Source organism: Tasmannia lanceolata, unplaced genomic scaffold (genome assembly GCF_043159265.1).
Source record: "Tasmannia lanceolata isolate RefF3 unplaced genomic scaffold, GAP_Taslan_0.1 ptg000016l, whole genome shotgun sequence".
NCBI lineage: Eukaryota > Viridiplantae > Streptophyta > Magnoliopsida > Canellales > Winteraceae > Tasmannia > Tasmannia lanceolata.
The window spans coordinates 19,596,584-19,612,246 of NW_027518693.1; the positions used below are offsets into that span (position 1 = coordinate 19,596,584).

Here is a 15,663-nt window from a genome sequence, read left to right on the forward strand (position 1 = left end):
GTTTGGTGGTGGTTCGAGGTGGAGGCCGCCGGAGATCGGATGATGATGTTGGGTGGTTGGCTATCGTGCACGGTTAGGGGCACACAATAGCTCTGAGCCTTCGAGTGGGATTTTTGAAAATTGAATTTGCCAAGGGATTGCAGTGGAGAAATCGGTGTGACGTGGCAGGTCACGATCTTGACTTAGGGGTCCAACAAATTTGGTACTTTTTGCTTGATTCGATTAAATTGAGGCTATTGGGTAATGTAAGGGGTAATGGGTTTTTCTTTTGGGCAAAGGAGAATGCTCCTGGGCAATTCATACTATGTAAATCTAGTGGGAGTATTGGTCCCCATTGTAATTTTGCTAGCATGAATATATTTGTCAATTTAAAAAAAAAAAAAAATTGAGAAAAAAAAAATAGCATCCTTGTCTCATTGCCCATGTTTTGTAAGTCTAAAGGTGAATTTATTTCTTTTTGGTAATGCCAAATCTCTGAATTTTCAGTGAGAATAATCAGAACTATATTATATGTTTTTATCGTTCCAGTTTTAATTCTGTTCTTTTAGTCATTTGTTATGTTGTTTAGCCTCACCATTTCTTTTGAAGAAAAACTTGGTATTTCTCAACCGTCCAATTTACCTGAAATCATTCAAAAAGCAGCTGATAGCTATTGAACTTCATGGGAGAAAGACCTACGAAAAATTTTCAATTATTAGCAAAATATAAGGTAGAGAAACAACCACTCTGTATTTGGTTGTTGAACAAGAAGTTAGATTAATTCTTGTGAGAAACATGTAATCTTTTCTCATTTTTTATGCCGAGCTCAATGTGATTTTCATCAAATTATTCAACGTGTGCAAGTTTCTCGATGTTTGCAGTCGCTGGGGTACGTGAACTCTCATGCCACATGTAGCCAAGTTGCTCTTCGAAGGCGAATGGCGAAAGATCTTCTCGCTGGTGAGCTTCGAATCCTTCAGTCTGCATCTTCTTGGTTGAAGAATTATTGCGCAACTTTATCCATAGCCAATAACTATCCACGGCAACCTTAGGGTGCAGATGAGACCCCAGTTAAGTAGATTTGTATTTTTCAAGATACATTTATGAAATTTGTTTGATTAAGCTAAAGAAATGAAACTGCTCAGCAGAAGACTTCTGATGCATTATTATACAGGGATGATGTGTTGTGTATACTACACATAGGATGATGGATCTGTGACCATCAGCCCTCGTTCAATCAGATACCCAAATTACCATTCACTTTAGGAGTATTCTCTCATGTATCTATGTAGTTTTTTTGGGGGGTTTCCTTATATTTAACTGTATGATTGCCCCCCTACGAGGTTGTGGTTGCATCCTCATTCCGATTTCGTTGGAAACTCATTGCCACATCCTGGACGGGAATCAGGTGGCGCCATAAATTGCTCATCTATTCTGTCCCAATTTTAATTCCGGCTCCTTATTCCATTCATTCAGTCGAACCAAATGCTGTAATCGAGCAGAATCAGAATTGGATGCTGATTCCGATTTTTTATTCAGGCAATCCAAAGGAACGGTTGAGATCTTTGAACTAGGTAGGCACCTTATGTAAGCATCTATTCCTTCCCCTATTATTTTATTAAAAATGTTTCTTTTGCCACTAACTAAATATAAGAGGGATTCTATTTATTTATATGTTTTATACATATAAATATCAGATGGTTTATTTTACTATTATTTTATTAAAAATCTTACATTTTCCACTAACTTAATATAAGAGAGAGATTTTCTTAGGTTATAGGTATAAAATATGAGGAATTCTAGAGTGAAGGGAGCCCTCGCAAAAAAGAGGTGAAAAGGCTCTCCTATTGGCTACACATCACCATCATGCATTAATAACGGCTGAAAAGTCAAACATGATGGTGATGTGCAGCCAATGGGGGAGCCCTTTCACCTCTTTTTTGCAAGCAATCCCTTCACTTTAGACTTCCTCCTATAATATTAGACAGTTTACTATATGAGAGGAGAGAGATTCCTCTCCCTCCATATTTTTGAAGAGGAATGCTAAATTGAAGGCGCCCTTGCAAAAACCATCTACAAGGGGGCCACCATTGGATCAGCTTAGAAAATTACATTTTTTTTTTTGTGCCGTTATACATGCACTTTGGTTTTATTGTCCAATAAGGGTGCCCTCGTAGCTGATTTTTTTTTTTGCAAGGACGCCCTTTTATCATAGGTAGGTTGGGACTGAACTACGATCGCCATGTTGAAGGACGTACTTCAGTTTAGCATTCATCTATTTTCAAACAGCCCTTTTTAAAAGTCAACAGAACTTTGCATCCACCACCCATCAATGTGAATGCTCCTCCTCTCATGCTTCGATTGCACGCAACAATAAAAATTTCTTCTTCTCACCATATGTTGCCCCTCTAAAAAGTATCTCTTTCTTATTTCCTAGTGTCACGCTCCCCCTCAGTTGGATAAAGTTAATTTTCGTGTAGATTTGAGAGTTCTCTGTCCGTAGAGTGATAGAAGTCTTGAGAATCAAAGATAAGGTCACGGAGAGACTGGATTGATTTTCTTAGAGAACTTACCTTCTTTTCTAAAGGCATAGGAGGTTTTACCTTCTTCACCAAGTCTGCCCGACTAATAGGATGAATGAGTTGAGCTGCAATTATCCTCGGGCATCCCTGGGCAATGCACAGGATAGAGAGCTAAGGGCATTGAATCAATTCATCTTTCTCTGTAAGACCGAAATGCGTGGCATTACTCGGGTCTTTCATACGTATATTTTTCATCATAGGCCAACCCCAATTATTTTTTTCGAAATTGTGGCATTTCATACTACTATTGTAAATACACCAGCTCTTACTACTGGCTGACAATGGACCTATTTCAAATTCAAGATCGACCAACAGTCATAGGCATAATCTTATGTGATGGAGGGAAAAATTGAGCTTCCAAAAGTGTGAGCGAGGGCTACTTGTTCAGGCCCAGTTTGTTTTATATTCTGACTACTGATTGTGAGCCCCAAACCTATTATTGGACTCAAAATTACGTTTAATTTTGAGTCCAATAACAGGTTTGGGGCTCACAATCAATTGTCACAATCTAAACCGAACATGGGCTCAATGATCCGTTTGTTTTAGATTCTGACAACTGATTGTGAGCCCCAAACCTATTATCGGACTCAAAATTAACGTAATTTTGAGTCCGATAATAGGTTTGGGGCTCACAATCAGTTGTCGCAATCTAAACCGAATAGGGCCTCAATGATCCAAATCATTTATTTTGTACGCCTAACATATACGAAAAGAGATTTGCTAGCGACCATCACAGAAGGCATTTTGTGGATGTGATGTTGCATGTGAGAGCAGTCACATAGGCTCACTTTTCAGCGGATTTTGTCTTATTCTTTTAATGATTTCAACTCTCCATTCTGTGGCTACTAGATAGACGGTGAGAAAATAAAAGGCAACAGTCAGTATTCATAAAGAAAGCCTATACAAATTGGAGAGTAGCACGGCTTAGAAAATAAATGGTTTGGATAATTGAGCAAGTGACCTCTATATCATATAAAAAGCCGTTCAAATCCAAATGGCACACTATCTCTTCCTCATAAATATGTGTGTGAGATTTGCGTAGTGACATTTATTTTATATATATTTGACCAGCAAATCGTTTGTTAAACTATACCATATACAAAGCCAAGCCCTTTTTATACAATTTTTTTTATAACTTTTTAGAGGTTGGGGGTTGGGCTGGTTAAATTAATTTCCTATGTTTGGCTTAGAAGTGGTTGACCAGCTCCACTTATGACCCCTATTAAAATCCTAAAATCTCTCTCTCTCTCCTGCGTGGACGAGCGCGAAGTCTGTTTTTACGCACTTTATAGAATGATCCAAAACGTTCATTTGTCAGGTCACAAACTTAGATCATCTCCATAAGATGATCCTAACCGTCTGATTCCGTCTGATAAGCAGACGAACTCTATATATGTGTGTCTTGGGTGCACCTTGTCCTATGCCTTTACAAGATAGCAAATACTATTCATATTTTAAAAAAGGGTATTGCTAGCGTCCATCGCAAAAGGCATTTTGTAGCTGGTCTGTCGCATGTCACACCGCCCACCTCGTGAATGGAGACAAAAGCTGTTGTCTTCATTCACGAGGTGGCTGGTCTGACATGTGAACGACCAGCTGTGAAATGCCTTATGCGATGGACCCTAGCAAATCCCTTTAAAAAAATACGTTACTTTAAATAAATAACAGATATCTTTAATTTAGTTTGAACTTTGAAGTACGAAGCCGATGTAATTTTTTATGGAGTTTTTATATGATGGCCGCACCCGATCAAAAATCAAGGGCTAGGTGGTTTGCTCGCCCTTGCAATTTTAACGGTCGGCATCATGTAAATTCTTTTTTTTATTAAGTTAGATAAGTTATTAAGTTATCAATATCAACTTAACTAAGACAGGTTCTATTGTACGAGAAATCAAGACTGGTTCTGCTCTACAATTTACGGAAAGCCACGTGGCCGCTCGTTTTTGAAGGAGAGAACAACCACAAAGGCTCCCTATTTAGCATAGGGCAATGATAAATTCGCACCCTTGGAGACGTTAAAAAAGCCTGGAAGCCTGCCACATACGCTCATTTAAGTGGGTGTCAATTATCCTACAGGGGGGCGAATTTATTATCACCCTTAGCATATTTTGTCTGGTTTAGCTTAACGAGTAAGAAATCATAGGGCCACCTTTTCTGGTCAGACGAGTCTCACTGGGTTTCCGTTTTCAGTTATTTACGGGAAAGCCAACGCCCGTTTATTTTGAAATCCAGCCGTCGATTTACCAAACTCATCTCTACCGTACAATCCCGTCTGGTTTTCCCTCTATATTTAGCTAAAAAAAACCCCGCAGTTGAGGGGGATTTGATTTTTTAAAGCTTTTATGAGGTAATGATTTTGAGTTTTTCTTTTTCTTTTTCTTAATCTTTGCGTTTCTGAGGTAATTAATGTCTCTGTAGATAGATAGGGGATAAGTCTTTCTAGGGTTTCTTCTTTGTTGATTTGAATCGATTTCAACATGGTTTGATTCCGATTTCTACTAATAATTTGATCTGATTTCCTTTATTTGACTGTAAAATTCATGTTTTCTGGAGGTTCTTTGATTCGATGAACCAGGATTTTTGAAGGTTTCATTGAAATTTTCTAATTTCTGACTCTGATTGTGGCGAGAATTTTTGGAATCTTTGGATTTAGGTTTCTTTGAAGTTCTAATGCTTCTTGATCTGTTTTTTCTTCGTGTAGGTGTTGATATACTGCATTTCTTTGATACGCTTTAGGTTCGTATGATGATTTATCTGTTTTTTTTAAAGTCTCCGTTCTTTATTGATTTCCTTGATCTGTAAAATGAGACTAAGGAGTTACTAATGTTTCTGTAGAGAAATATGTTATCTTGCTGTATTTTGGATGTTAGTTTTATTTGAGAGGAGATCTTTGAGTTTTATGGATTTTAGTAGAGTTTAATGCTTCTCATTCTGACTTTGTATATGTGTTCTTATATTACTTCAACCCACTGGTTGATAGAATCTCCTTTTTAGGAATCAGATTTGTTTGGTAATTTATTGATTTTTTTTTTCTGGGTGCTGCCTGTTTGGATACTTCTCTTTCTCTATCTGCTTGTATATAGGATTCATTTTTTTCTGGTTTCATGACTTCCTGAGTTACCTAATCTAGATTCTAGATGTGTAAATTCTTGAACAAAAAGCGAGGATCCGTGAAAATATCTTCACAAATTTTATCACGCTTTGGAGGTTTTCCTCCTTACAGGGCATGGATGTGATGTTCAGGTGGGGTTTTTGGAATTTTCTACATAAGACTAGAATTTTGACATTTGGGAGTTGCAATGCGAATTGAAGTATGAAATGTTGTTTGTTAGCATGGCTCCCAAAATGCACATCTTATTCAAAAGTCAACACTCATCTATTGAAAACTTAGGTAGTGGTTAGTGGTGTTGGTTGCCTAAGCCATAGGCAGGCTTTATAAATTCATTTACTTGGGTAATTTCCTAGAACAAATTCGATGAAGTTGGAGACACTGAATTAGTGTCATTATGTGGCAGATGTCATAGAGAAATTTTCAGAAAATAAACAAATCAGCAGCAACACTAGAAAAATTCTTATAAAAATGTTTAGTAGAACTGTTTGTATGATTCTAGAGAAAACTTCACTCTAAATTCTCAAGTGTCATAAGAAAACATCAATTTTTGTTTACTCCATTGAATACTGTATATATACAATTAAGTGTCCACAGTTTTCTTTTCTAACCCTAGTTATAATTGATAGGCTACTTTTCAGCCCCAAGCCAACTTTCTACATGAGTAAGCCTGCTATTGGTTAAACTTAAATGAGGAACATCTTACATGAGTAATCTATCTTCCTAAAAACCCTAAAACCTACGTGATATTTTCATCATTCATCTTAAACAAATCCAGCACTTAAAAGAAGGCCTGAAACTTCCCTAATAGCTCAATACTCGTAACAACTGAAATTTCCTGTTCACTCCCAGGGCCTACTTTGGTGCCTTGGGCCGATATACTTACATCTTCATCTTTTTTAGGATTATTGATCCATGCAGAAATTTTGTGGTAGAAAGAAAGAACATGGTGCCTTCTTTTTAAAGATATGTGATTAACTGATTATCTTTAGAGGGGTGACAATGATGACTGATTCTATTTATTATGCATTTACAATCCTTTCTTTTGCAACAATTCCAAAATCACTAACCGTGATTCTTAAATTTATTCATTATCAGATTTTGTGCTCTATTAAATGAGGGAGGCTTCTGTACACAAATGTTACTTCTTATAGCATTTTAGTATATTTTAGTCCGTCTGTTGAGCTCCGTGTTTTCTTAAATCAGTTTTTGTGTACCTGGCCTGATTATAACAGTTATTTATCTGTTGCATTTTCGCAGTTAAGAACAATGGGAGGTGGGAAGGACCGGTATGATGGTTCAGACACAAACGATAAAGGGTATTTTTCAAATCTGGCATATGGGCTTGCAGGTCCTCCAGGACATCACTCTGGATATCCGCCACCACCTGGGGCATACCCTCCCCAAGGCTATCCTCCCCAAAGCTATCCTCCACAAGGCTATCCTCCGCAAGGCTATCCTCCACAAGGCTATCCTCCGCAAGGCTACCCTCAACATGGGTACCCGCCTCAGGGATATCCCCTACAAGGGTACCCACCTGCAGGATATCCCCCAGCTGGATACCCACCGGCAGCTTATCCTAGTCCCTCTGCTCCACCAGGTATGACAGCTAATTAATCTTATTACCCATTGTGACACTTAGCCATTTGTGCCTTAGTAGTGACATCACAAGCCCACAACCCTAGGCTTTGGCCTAGATTTGATTTGATTTGATTTAGCCTTATGATTAGTTTATTTGCTTAGGACATGTTTGTTTTATTTCACTTAGACACCTTATTCTGGTTATTTTTGTTACATTTGATTGGACATATGTGGGGGATGTCCGCATCACTACCCATGGCCTGCTACCCTTACCCTTGTACCCATGGCCCAACACTAGTTACCCTGAACCCCTTATATAACCCCTTGTCTTTCTAATCCATGGCACACTACTTAAAGGATAGAACTTAAAACATCCAAAACCCATTTGTCTGCCCCGTGGCCCGCTGATGGCTGCGGCGGAAGCAAGAACAACTACATGTACCCTACTCTCTGGTTATGTACGTTCAAACATTGTGAAGTGTCGGGAGCGCAAAAGGCACATCGCAGAGAGAAAATTCAGTATCAAAGAAAGTGTGAACAGTTCAGACAATGAGCTGCTAGGAAAACATTCTCAAACAGAAATCAAGTATATAACCTGAGGTAGCAGGTATGATATAAGAATATACCAGATTGCAACACAAGATGGATCAAGGTGTTACCGAGGTGATAAACTAGCTGATTAACATATTGAAATGAGTGATCAAGAGCATGAAAACTATCATTTCCTTCAGTTTAGTGGAGTTAAACGGTTATGAAATGGCACGCCAAAAAAAAAACAATTAACTAATTGCTGAAATCTAACTGGAATAAAGCAATAGAAGGTTCTGATCACGGATATAAAAGCAATGAACTTTAGATTCAGATTTCACATTCAAGTAAGAAAAGATAATCTGGACTGTGAGACACAATCCCATTGGTTCTAGACATTGAACGGGAGTTAAGAAGTTTAGTATACTCTCTCTCTCTCTCTCTCTCTCTCTCTCTCTCTCTCTCTCTCACACACACACACACACACACACACACACACACATTGATATCCTCTTTTTTCCAACCATTCCCCTAACCACTAGATACCATCACCATAATATCTCGATCCATCGCCTTTGTTAGTTGTGACCATCCCCTTTTGCCACTAGTTAGATAATGATTTGAGCCATTGCGTAGATATATTTTAGATCTGTTATTTGTGCTACACATACTTGTGATCTTATTTCTTTCCTAGCTAGTTTGATTTGTCATAGTTCTGATGTATGCAGCACTGCTTGGATAGATTAAATTCCATTATTGATGAATGAAGTTAATAGCTATGAATTGTGTATGAATTGCACAAACTTGTGATCTGATTTCTTTCCTAGCTAGTTTGATTTGTCATAGTTCTGATGTATGCAACACTGCTTGGATAGATTAAATTCCAATATTGATGGATGAAGTTAATAGCTATGAATTTTGTATGAATTCTTTAGTTGTAAAAGATTACCATGTTTAAATTGTTTGGAAATGTATTTTTACTGCCCTATTGAATTAGCAACCCATTTATTGCTCTAAAAGTTACCAAATCTGATCTAAACCGCAGTAGTTTGCTTGCTCGTTAGCGCAGTAGTTTTCTTGTTGGTCTTCGAGACTATGAATCTTTCATCTCTTCCCCTCCCACGATAAGGACATGCTAGGGCTACCATTCCTGGCATAGAAAAAGGGGAAACAAAGGACCCCTCCGGCGTAATTCATAACCTTTCGAGCACAGTCAATATATATATATATATATATATATATATATATATATATATATATAGAGAGAGAGAGAGAGAGAGAGAGAGAGTGGTGCGCTTAAGTTATTGTAACGCCTTCCATTGGTTCCTGTATGTGGGACCCAAACATTTAAACGAATGGGAGGCGTTATAATAACTTAAGCGCACCAAAAAACATGGTGCGCTTAGCGCACCAACACTTTATATATATATATATATATATATATATATATATATACTAGTAAAAAGGTAATGGTTAATTAAAAGAAGCATTAAAACTATTGGCAATAGAGAAATTGAAGAAATTGTATTACTCAAAGTGGCGTACATACGAAATGATAAAAAAGGGCAATGGCTTGCATAATTGGCATGGTAATTAGTTTACTTGTTTTTTTTTATTATATAGAGTTTCTCTATAAATCGGAGGGCTAGGATCATCATCTGGAAATGATTTTTGGGGCACAATCTATTTACATTGTAGCCATCTAATGCACAGTTTGGATCATCCTACGGTGTGGGATGTATAGTCCATTTTGACAAATAGGGGTGAGTAGAAGGGGGTGAATTTATCACCGCCCAATGGTGGCCATCAAATGGACGGTTTGGATCATCCTATGGTGTGGGCGGTCTAGTCCATTTTCACAAATAGGGGTGAATTTATCACCCCCAATGGTGGCCATCAAATGGACGGTTTGGATCATCCTATGGTGTGGGCTGTATAGTCAATTTTTGACAAATAGGAGTGAATAGAAGGGGGTGAATTTATCACCGCCCAATGGCAAAAAATTCCAGCAAAATGACTTTCTTACACGTAAATGAGAACAGCCGCAAATGTTGACTTTCTTGTAAGATACTATCTTAAAATGACTTTAAAACCCTCACATAAATATTAGGTATAGATATCTGGCAAGGGTATTAAACGGTAAAAAACAACCATGGCTAGTGAAAAAGAGAGTAAATCCGAGGTTTTTTTTCGACTCACCAGCGAGGGATAGAACCAGAAAACGAGTTTTTTCAACAAGAGGAGAGTCCTCGAGTCGTAGAAATGGAGCGCCTGTTTTTTTGTGTTTTTTTCTTCTGAGAGCCAAAACCCTAGAAAACCCAGCGTGCGTGAGAGAGAAAGAGAGGGAAAACAGGCGCCTCTTTTCTTTACGTGCCCTCTTTTAGTGTTGTACGGTTGGGATCATTTCACAACAGATCGAACGGCTCTTAATAAGGGCGGACTAGATAATGCTATCTAGTCGGTAGTCTAGAATCACTTAACTCATATATATATATATATATATATATATATATATATATATATATATATATATATATATATATATATATATATATATATATATATATATATATATATATATATATATATATATATATATATTCGAACCCCCTTTATTTGCAGGAGTACATCTTGGATGGAAATGTCTGTTTACCGCCCTATTGAATTAGCAACCCATTTATTTCTGTGTAAGTTCCCAAATCTGATCTAAACCCTCAATTTGCATCAAGATTGGATTTGTATCTCCTTGCATAAACTACACCTTCTCATATTCATGGTTTCCTGCTGTGATGATTTCAAGTTTTGAGTTGTTGATTTATAGTTATTTTTACGAATTGGAGCCAAACCACATTATTGGTTGGTTACAAAATGGTCTGAAAGTGGAGAAATGCATTGATGATTTCATATTTTATTCACATATGAAATTGTTGCTGCTCTCTACATATTTTGCCAACATTTGGGAAATTTAAAGGTTCTTGGTTTCGTGTCTTTGGAACTGTCCTTGATTTCCCAGAGATGACCACGCAAAACATAATTTCTCTTTGGAAAACGATCCCAGTTTTCCATGATTTTTCTTTGGAAATACCATCAGATTTTCGACGAGTGTAGGTTGAAAACATACATGTAAATCGCCCAGCATTTGTGATGCAACATTTTCCATCAATTAGGGATGTCATTAAAATGCTTAATCCACTTTTCTCATCATAGAAAAATATCCTTTCGTTTGATGACTGGTAGTGAACATTTCCTAACCCTGATTCAAAACTTCTTGTGACACACACAATTCACAACGTAATAGCAAGTTATTATCATCCCTTTATTCTCCTAGCAATTGCTGATCCTCCCATACTCTATTTACAGTGCCTGGACATAGTGGCATGGGAGGAATGCTAGCCGGGGGAATGCGTGGACCTGGTGGCATGGGAGGAATGCTAGCCGGGGGAGCTGCTGCCGCCGCAGCTGCATATGGAGCCCATCACCTCACTCATGGGCTCCACCACGGCAAAGTCAAGCACCATGGGCTCCACCACGGCAAATTCAAGCACCATGGCAGGTTCAAGCATGGAAAGTTTGGAAAGCATGGAAAGTTTGGCAAACATTGGAGGCATGGGAAGCATGGAGGCAAGTTCTTCAGGTTCAAGAAGTGGAAATGATCTTGTGTTGAACACACCGTATTCGCGACTGACTTGTATAAGTATTTGTTTCCTTGACTGTTATGTTACTACTACTATTGCTACTATTGATTGTGTTTTCACTGATTGTGTTTTTAGACCTTCTGCTGTAGGTGGTGTGAGTCCCTTTATGAGATATATATGTTCTATTACTTTCTCTAACACTATGTACATGGATATCTGTGAATAAAGAACCCGTCAAGTGAGAAAAGGCTGATTAAATGATCGTGTATTTTCACTTGGCTCTGTAGAATGATGCCTTTCCAAATTCTCTTAACATTATTTTTCTGATTAGGGTTTATACTAAACGGGCCACAGCAAATTGAACATAATGGAGCTGTTCTCTGTGGGGACGGGAATAGCAATTCGAGGTTTATTTTATCCTTGGATAAGCTTGCAATCTTCTGTTCACGTTGGATAGTATTATTATGCAAGCAAGGTGGCCAATCCAAGATGAATATTATCCAAGCGGGATAACAAATACCAGGAACAGCTTATCCAGGGATTTCGATTCCTGTGGAGAACAGCCTCCCAACCATACAGATGTGCTCTTAATGTGCGGACATGGTTAGGGCAAACAGTGGGCCCACTTTTGACATTTACAGATGGGTCATTTGACATCACTTGCAACATCTGCTTTGAAATTGCATCTCTTGTTTTAGTAATGGAACTCCTCTTCATTTACTTTTTTTATAAGAGGAACTGAAGGGAGCCCTTGCAAAAACAGAGGTGAAAGGGCTCTCCCATTGGCTGCAGATCACCATCATGTTTGACTTTTAGCCGTTCTTAATGCATGATGGTGATGTGTAGCCAATAGGAGAGCCCTTTCACCTCTTTTTTGCAAGGGCTCCCTTCAGTCTAGAATTCCTCTTTTTATAATTAGCTGTTAATGGCTCTTGCAATTCCCAAAAAAGTTCTAAACAGCCAACCTGGGAAGTGTTTGATGAAGTGAGGAGTTTCATTACCAAAGAAGGGAGTGCAAACTATCTAAATTGTGCATTCATCTAGAATTATTTTGTCGGGGGTGTAAGAAGACTATGAGTTTAGGGTCTGCTTTTAAATGTTCAATTTTGAGTCCAATAATCAGTTTTGCATTCAAAATCCAAAACAAATATGGCCTAAATGTGATTAAAAGATGGAATTAAATATGGATAATGAAAATAATTAAATATGGCCTAAATGTGATTAAAAAAGTGATGTGTAATTCTCATAGAATTTTGGGAGAAATTCAAATAATTCTCTCATTTTCTCTTTTGCTATATAGTATACTAGTAAAAAAACCCATGCGATGCACGGGCCGACAAAGAACTGTACAGACCACATCATAGGTTGATCCAAACCGTCCATGTGATGAAACACAACATCAATAGGTTTTGCCCATAAAATCATTTCCATAGGCTGATCCTAGCCCTCCAATCTATAGAGGTTTCCATAATTTAAAAAGCATAAAGGAGGGGGGGTAGGATTGAAATTATGTGGCTTTAATGGGTGCCTTTGTTAAAAAGCATAAAGGAGGGCGTAGGATTGAAAATATGTAGGTTGAATGGGTGCCTTTGTTAAAAAAAAAAGTCAAAAAAGTGATGTGTAATTCTCATAGAATTTTGGGAGAAATTCAAATAATTCTCTCATTTTCTCTTCTGCTATATAGTATACTAGTAAAAAACCGGCCGACAAAGAATTGTACGGACCACATCATAGGTTGATCCAAACCGTCCATGTGATTGAACACAACATCAATAAGTTGTGCCCATAAAATCATTTCCATAGGCTAATCCTAGCCCTCCAATCTATAAAGGTTTCCATAATTAAAAAAAGCATAAAGGAAGGGGGTAGGAATTAAATTATGTGGCTTTAATGGGTGCCTTTGTTAAAAAGCATAAATGAGGGGGTAGGATTAAAAATATGTGGGTTGAATGGGTGCCTTTGTTAAAATAGGTCAAAAAAAAGTTTCGGCTGAAATTTCGGTAATTTCGGCCAAAATTTTATATCCAATAAAATATTATTTTCTTTGTGGTACCAGATTTCGACCGAAATTTCAAAATTTTAGTGGTCCGAAATCAATACTGAAACTGAAATTTTAAACCATGCTCACTACCATATTTTGATAATAGCACGGAATCACATACTGGTTCCATTGCCTGACTGTGGCAATCCAAACAAAGGCATAAATCATTTTGTATTTCTTGAATAGCGTAGGAACATCCAAGTAACAACAATTGTTTCAAATTATATGTAGTGCTAATGTCCTCAGTACCATATTTTATTATGGCACTACTCACCGTATTTTTATGATCGTACTCCTCACTTTATTAAAATGTAAGGGATGGCCCATACCATAGGATGATCCAAACCGTCCATTAGATGGGCTACTGCCTAAATAGGTTGTGCCCCAAAAAGAATTTTCATAGGTTGATCCTAACCCTCCGATCTATAGAAGGTTATAGGTTGATCCAAACCATCCATGTGATGGAACACAACATCAATCGGTTGTGCCCGTAAAATCATTTCCATAGGCTAATCCTAGCCCTCCAATCGATAGAGGTTTCCATAATTGTTGTTCCTCTTCAGGTGCCCGGAATCTGTCAATATTTTGCAAGTTGTCCGAAATGCGAAATATCAAGTAGTTTTGTCGTCATTGTCATATGTCTATACCTCTTCTTGGTAGTTTTTTCCATAATTGTCATAGACAGGTACCCGTGTCGGTACTTTTCGTATGAATAAGACAAAGAAATTGTGAGAAAAGCATAGACATCTAATAGAGACGTAAAATATCAGGAATATATTGACGATTTTACCCTCAAATAGTTTCTCACAGATGTAGATGTTAGATAGCAGCAAAGGGTAAATGGTAAAAGAGTTATGCTGATGTGTAAATCTCAGATAAAAAGAAAAGAAATTTCTTTTTCCTCCCGCTATATTGTAGTGTATATATATATATATATATCGAGGGGAAACGTTTTATGTGCGATACCTCAGATAAGTTATCTGAGCAAGAGCTCAAAAAAACATATGGGCCCACATTGTTTTGATGATCCAAAGCATTCATTTGGATAGTCCAAAGATAGATAGAATGTGCACAAAAATCTGTTCCACAGAATTATCCTAACCCTTCAATTTGTGGAGGTTAAAGTGGATGGGTATAAACCTCCACAAATCTGTCCATTTTAACCTCCAAAAATCGAAGGGTTAGGATGATCCTATGGAGCTGATTTTTTTGGGCACACCCTATCTATGTAAGGGCCTATCAAATGAATGCTTTGGATCATCCAAACAATGTGGGCCCACATGATTTTTTGAGCTCTTGTTATGATAACTTATCTGAGGTATCGCGCAGAAAACGTTTCCTCATATATCAAATGGTATTTCAAAGTTATTGGGCCTTGTAAAACATTGTCCTAACTTTTCACTTTTTCTACGAAAGCCAAGGAGAATGATGACCTATTTTTTTCCGTTCGGAAAATGAACTATTTGAAAGATGAATGCATACCTCTATAATTCTTACAAAAAGGTTCATCATTCACTTACACTTAGTGATTGATTCATCGTGTTGAATCTCGAAGCCAATTTGATCTCGCTAATCGCCTACTTGATTAAGCATGATGATCTCTTCTTTCTGCCGGTACTCACGGTCATACCCACCATATAGGGAAGGATTAAAGTCTTTAAATTGTTGGGACAAATTGCTATTGTGGATGAACAAATGGTGGAAATGTAAATGATTAAAGCAAGAAACATGGAGAAAATTTGAAAGATGTTTTGAAGAGAAAGGAAAGTACGCAAGGCAAGCCAAAGCTTTCTCTTAAAGACTTAAATTTCCCGCCTTATGCAGGTGGCTACCATGGAAATAAATCCCAAGGATACAATGCCTATGCTAAGAACAAGGGCTTCACCCCAAGTTAAAAGCAACCAGTATGCCCTAGAAAAAATAAGAAAAATATAGAGAAGTAAGAGAGGAGAAAGTCTTCTATAAGATGAGATCCCAAGCCTTCTTTTATAGAAGATGAAAAGACATTGAGGCACCCTTCAATTGAAAAATACCCTTTTGTTTAAAATAACACCTTTTCACAACAAGTTTCTTTTGAATGGAAATACTATTTCACAAAAATAAATGTCTCCTTGAAAGAAAAAAAACTCAATTTTATAAAATAAAATATTTTAAAAATATCCAACAACCACTACATAAGGCATTTCGCAGACCGGCTGTTGCACGAGA

General features: G+C 37.5%; 2 protein-coding genes across 7 annotated transcripts in view; both read left to right on the forward strand.

The window, feature by feature from the left end:
• Positions 1 to 1,270, forward strand: part of LOC143848507 (ribulose-1,5 bisphosphate carboxylase/oxygenase large subunit N-methyltransferase, chloroplastic-like) — a 47,000-nt gene extending 45,730 nt beyond the window's left edge. The window contains exons 15-16 of one of the 2 annotated variants that reach the window (XM_077357461.1): positions 861 to 1,049; positions 1,154 to 1,270. In XM_077357461.1, coding sequence (XP_077213576.1) covers positions 861 to 1,031 — 171 coding nt within the window. In that variant the 3' untranslated portion in view covers positions 1,032 to 1,049; positions 1,154 to 1,270. Of the gene's footprint in view, positions 1 to 860 lie in introns of both variants that reach the window. The other variant, XM_077357460.1, reaches the window with a different exon arrangement.
• Positions 1,271 to 4,776: 3,506 nt separating this feature from the next.
• Positions 4,777 to 11,718, forward strand: LOC143848737 (uncharacterized). 5 transcript variants are annotated; one of them, XM_077357753.1, is made up of 4 exons: positions 4,786 to 4,908; positions 5,263 to 5,297; positions 6,931 to 7,270; positions 11,140 to 11,718. In XM_077357753.1, exons 3-4 carry the CDS (start codon positions 6,940 to 6,942, stop codon positions 11,430 to 11,432), a joined length of 624 nt encoding a protein of 207 aa, XP_077213868.1. In that variant the 5' UTR covers positions 4,786 to 4,908; positions 5,263 to 5,297; positions 6,931 to 6,939; the 3' UTR covers positions 11,433 to 11,718. The 5 variants fall into 5 exon arrangements, with proteins under 5 accessions (XP_077213873.1, XP_077213868.1, XP_077213872.1 ...); XM_077357757.1 differs by lacking the exon at positions 4,786 to 4,908 and adding an exon at positions 4,937 to 4,960; XM_077357754.1 differs by lacking the exon at positions 4,786 to 4,908 and adding an exon at positions 4,982 to 5,041.
• The last annotated feature ends 3,945 nt before the right edge of the window (positions 11,719 to 15,663 follow it).